This window comes from Penaeus vannamei, chromosome 18 (genome assembly GCF_042767895.1).
Source record: "Penaeus vannamei isolate JL-2024 chromosome 18, ASM4276789v1, whole genome shotgun sequence".
Lineage (NCBI taxonomy): Eukaryota > Metazoa > Arthropoda > Malacostraca > Decapoda > Penaeidae > Penaeus > Penaeus vannamei.
The window spans coordinates 15,819,404-15,821,903 of record NC_091566.1 but is presented as its reverse complement, the minus strand read 5'-3'; the positions used below and the strand labels follow the sequence as shown (position 1 = coordinate 15,821,903).

Here is a 2,500-nt window from a genome sequence, read left to right as displayed (position 1 = left end):
AGAGAGAGAGAGAGAGAGAGAGAGAGAGAGAGAGAGAGAGAGAGAGAGAGAGAGAGAGAGAGAGAGCACTTACACTGCGTTTTTCTCTCCTTGCTCAGAAGGTCGCTGAACGTGAGCTCGGCGCGATGGTCGAGCGAGTAGCGGTACGTTTTGGCGACGCGCGAGTGGAAGAACGAAGTCAGGTCATGACCCAGGGAGAAATGACGATCGGAGAAAAGCTGCCCATGGATAACTACTTATTCATTTTTTCTTATTATAATTCCTGTTCGGTTTCTGGAATTTATCATAGGAGTGGATTTTGGACTATGTAGCATGAATTGAAACCAAGCTATTTTGTATATCAAGTAGAATATGAGGGGTAACCACGTGATACCAGAATATTAGGTATCTCAGGTGGAGAAAAGGAAACGCACATGAAACCAGGATATTAGGTATTTCAGCTAGAAAAAAAAGGAAAAACTCTACATGACCGACCTCCATAAGCTGCTCATAGTGGTCGACGTCTATGACAATGTCCCCCAGGTAATACTCGAACATTTTCGTGCTGCTGGCGACCGGATCGGGGTCTTCGGGGTCCAGATTAAGGCTGATGGGACCGCTGACGGAAAAATTCTCTTGCAAGGACCGTTGCGTGTTCTCGTTGGCTTCCAAGGCTACATCGTCCTCACCGCCGTTGAAAAGGTTGCGTCGCCAATGGAGATCATATGAGAAAGGTTGAACACACCAGACTGATAATGACTTGTAAGGGATTGACAAATACTCTGATATTCACGACATTCCTTGAAGTTAGAAAGCGAGGGCGGGGGAACGCCACCTACCGTTGATGAAGAAGGCCCCCTCGTTCGCCGTGACCCCGGAGATGACGTCGACGCGAGCGTGCTTTGCCTCCCGCAGCAGAAGCTCGGGGTCGTCGAGGAGGAAGTCGCCGTCCACTCTCGGCCCCATCCTCATAGGGAAGAGGAACCACTCCTGTGCGTGAGGAAGGTGTCGGAATTACGCGTCGGAAACTTCTGAGCCAAAAAAAAAAAAAAAAAAAATATATATATATATACATATACATATATATATATATATATATATATATATATATATATATATATATATATATATATATATATATATGTGTGTGTGTGTGTGTGTGTGTGTGTGTGTGTGTGTGTGTGTTGAAGGGAGACTGGCGTTTTTGAGGAAGGGGAAGGCAGACAAAGGAATTCTGTCGTCGAGGACAGGCCAGAGCGGGCTGTGGAGTCACTGCGGACTTGTTTCAAAGACTTTTGCCAGCATCTGATACAGCTCTTCGAGAAGAATACCTATTAGCCAATAATTAATAAAGGAACATACACAAAAAAGGCCGAATGGCCATGCAGCCATGTAGTGACTCACAAAAAAGTCCTGAGACAACTCGACCAGCTGCTTGGCGTCTGCAGCTTGGAGGCACCGCAGCAGAACGTCGTTTTTGGAGGTGTCTAAGCAGCCCAAGGTCTCGCCTGCGTGTTGGGCAGCTTCGAGGTGTCGCTTGCTTAGTGCCCATGGTGCGACTGCTGATCCTGACTGCATGATGGCTCTCTTGAATAGCCCTGTAGCACAACGCAGACCGGGTACAGGCGATGGAAAGGAATACAGTAGTATATCGAATCATAAAAACATTAAATGAATTATAGATAAAGATCAATCAAAAGTCAAATAATAAATAAAATTAATAAACGAATTAGCATAATGTAGTAAATATATGAAACAATAAAGCTTTCTATGCATGGTGGTATAACAAGAACTTGCCAGTTCTGTGTGGAACAACACGACTACCTGTAATGCCACCAGCACAATCATAGCCTATCTACATATTTACATATATATAACACAATCAAAGCTATTTACACCATTTCCACCCACCAGTAGATTTAGGCGACATCATGTGCAGGTGGGTGGAGGCGCCCCCAGCACTCTCCCCGAAGATGGTGACCCTGTCTTTGTCTCCCCCGAAGGTGTGGATGTTCTCCTGCACCCAACGGAGTGCCATGACCTGGTCCTTCATCCCGTAGTTTCCAGGCATCACCTGATCCTCCGTAGACAAGAATCCTGAAGAGAAAATGAGACACCTTTTGCGCGACAGAACTTAACACACTCACCTCAACACACGTCATAAGCATATAGCACTATTAAGAACATGGCAATGACTTACCCAAAATGCCCAACCTGTATTGCACAACAACAAGGACAACGTCATGGTTCATAAGGACCTGGGGCTGGTACTCCACAGCGGCCCCTGAGAAGTAGCCGCCCCCGTGGATCCAAACCATCACTGGAAGCCTCTCCTCTGGCTCCCTACCCTGGGAGGAATGTACGGAGTTGAACGACATGGAGTGAAGCACGACACACGGTGCACAGAGTCAGAACCTTAACATGGTTAGCAAGATATGAAAGGAGCGTATCATGAGAGACAGAGAGAGAGAGAGAGAGAGAGAGAGAGAGAGAGAGAGAGAGAGAGAGAGAGAGAGAGAGA

The 2,500-nt window shown here is 46.4% G+C and overlaps 1 protein-coding gene across 6 annotated transcripts in view; it reads right to left on the bottom strand.

Annotated features, from left to right (window-relative positions):
- Positions 1-2,500, bottom strand: part of LOC113818808 (carboxylic ester hydrolase) — a 20,698-nt gene that overhangs the window by 7,247 nt on the left and 10,951 nt on the right. For all 6 annotated transcript variants that reach the window (XM_070132915.1, XM_070132918.1, XM_070132919.1 and 3 more), the window contains 6 exons: positions 2,180-2,327; positions 1,891-2,076; positions 1,384-1,577; positions 819-969; positions 475-653; positions 74-218 (listed from right to left, as the gene is read on the bottom strand). In XM_070132915.1, coding sequence (XP_069989016.1) covers positions 74-218; positions 475-653; positions 819-969; positions 1,384-1,577; positions 1,891-2,076; positions 2,180-2,327 — 1,003 coding nt within the window. The remainder of the gene's footprint in view (positions 1-73; positions 219-474; positions 654-818; positions 970-1,383; positions 1,578-1,890; positions 2,077-2,179; positions 2,328-2,500) is intronic.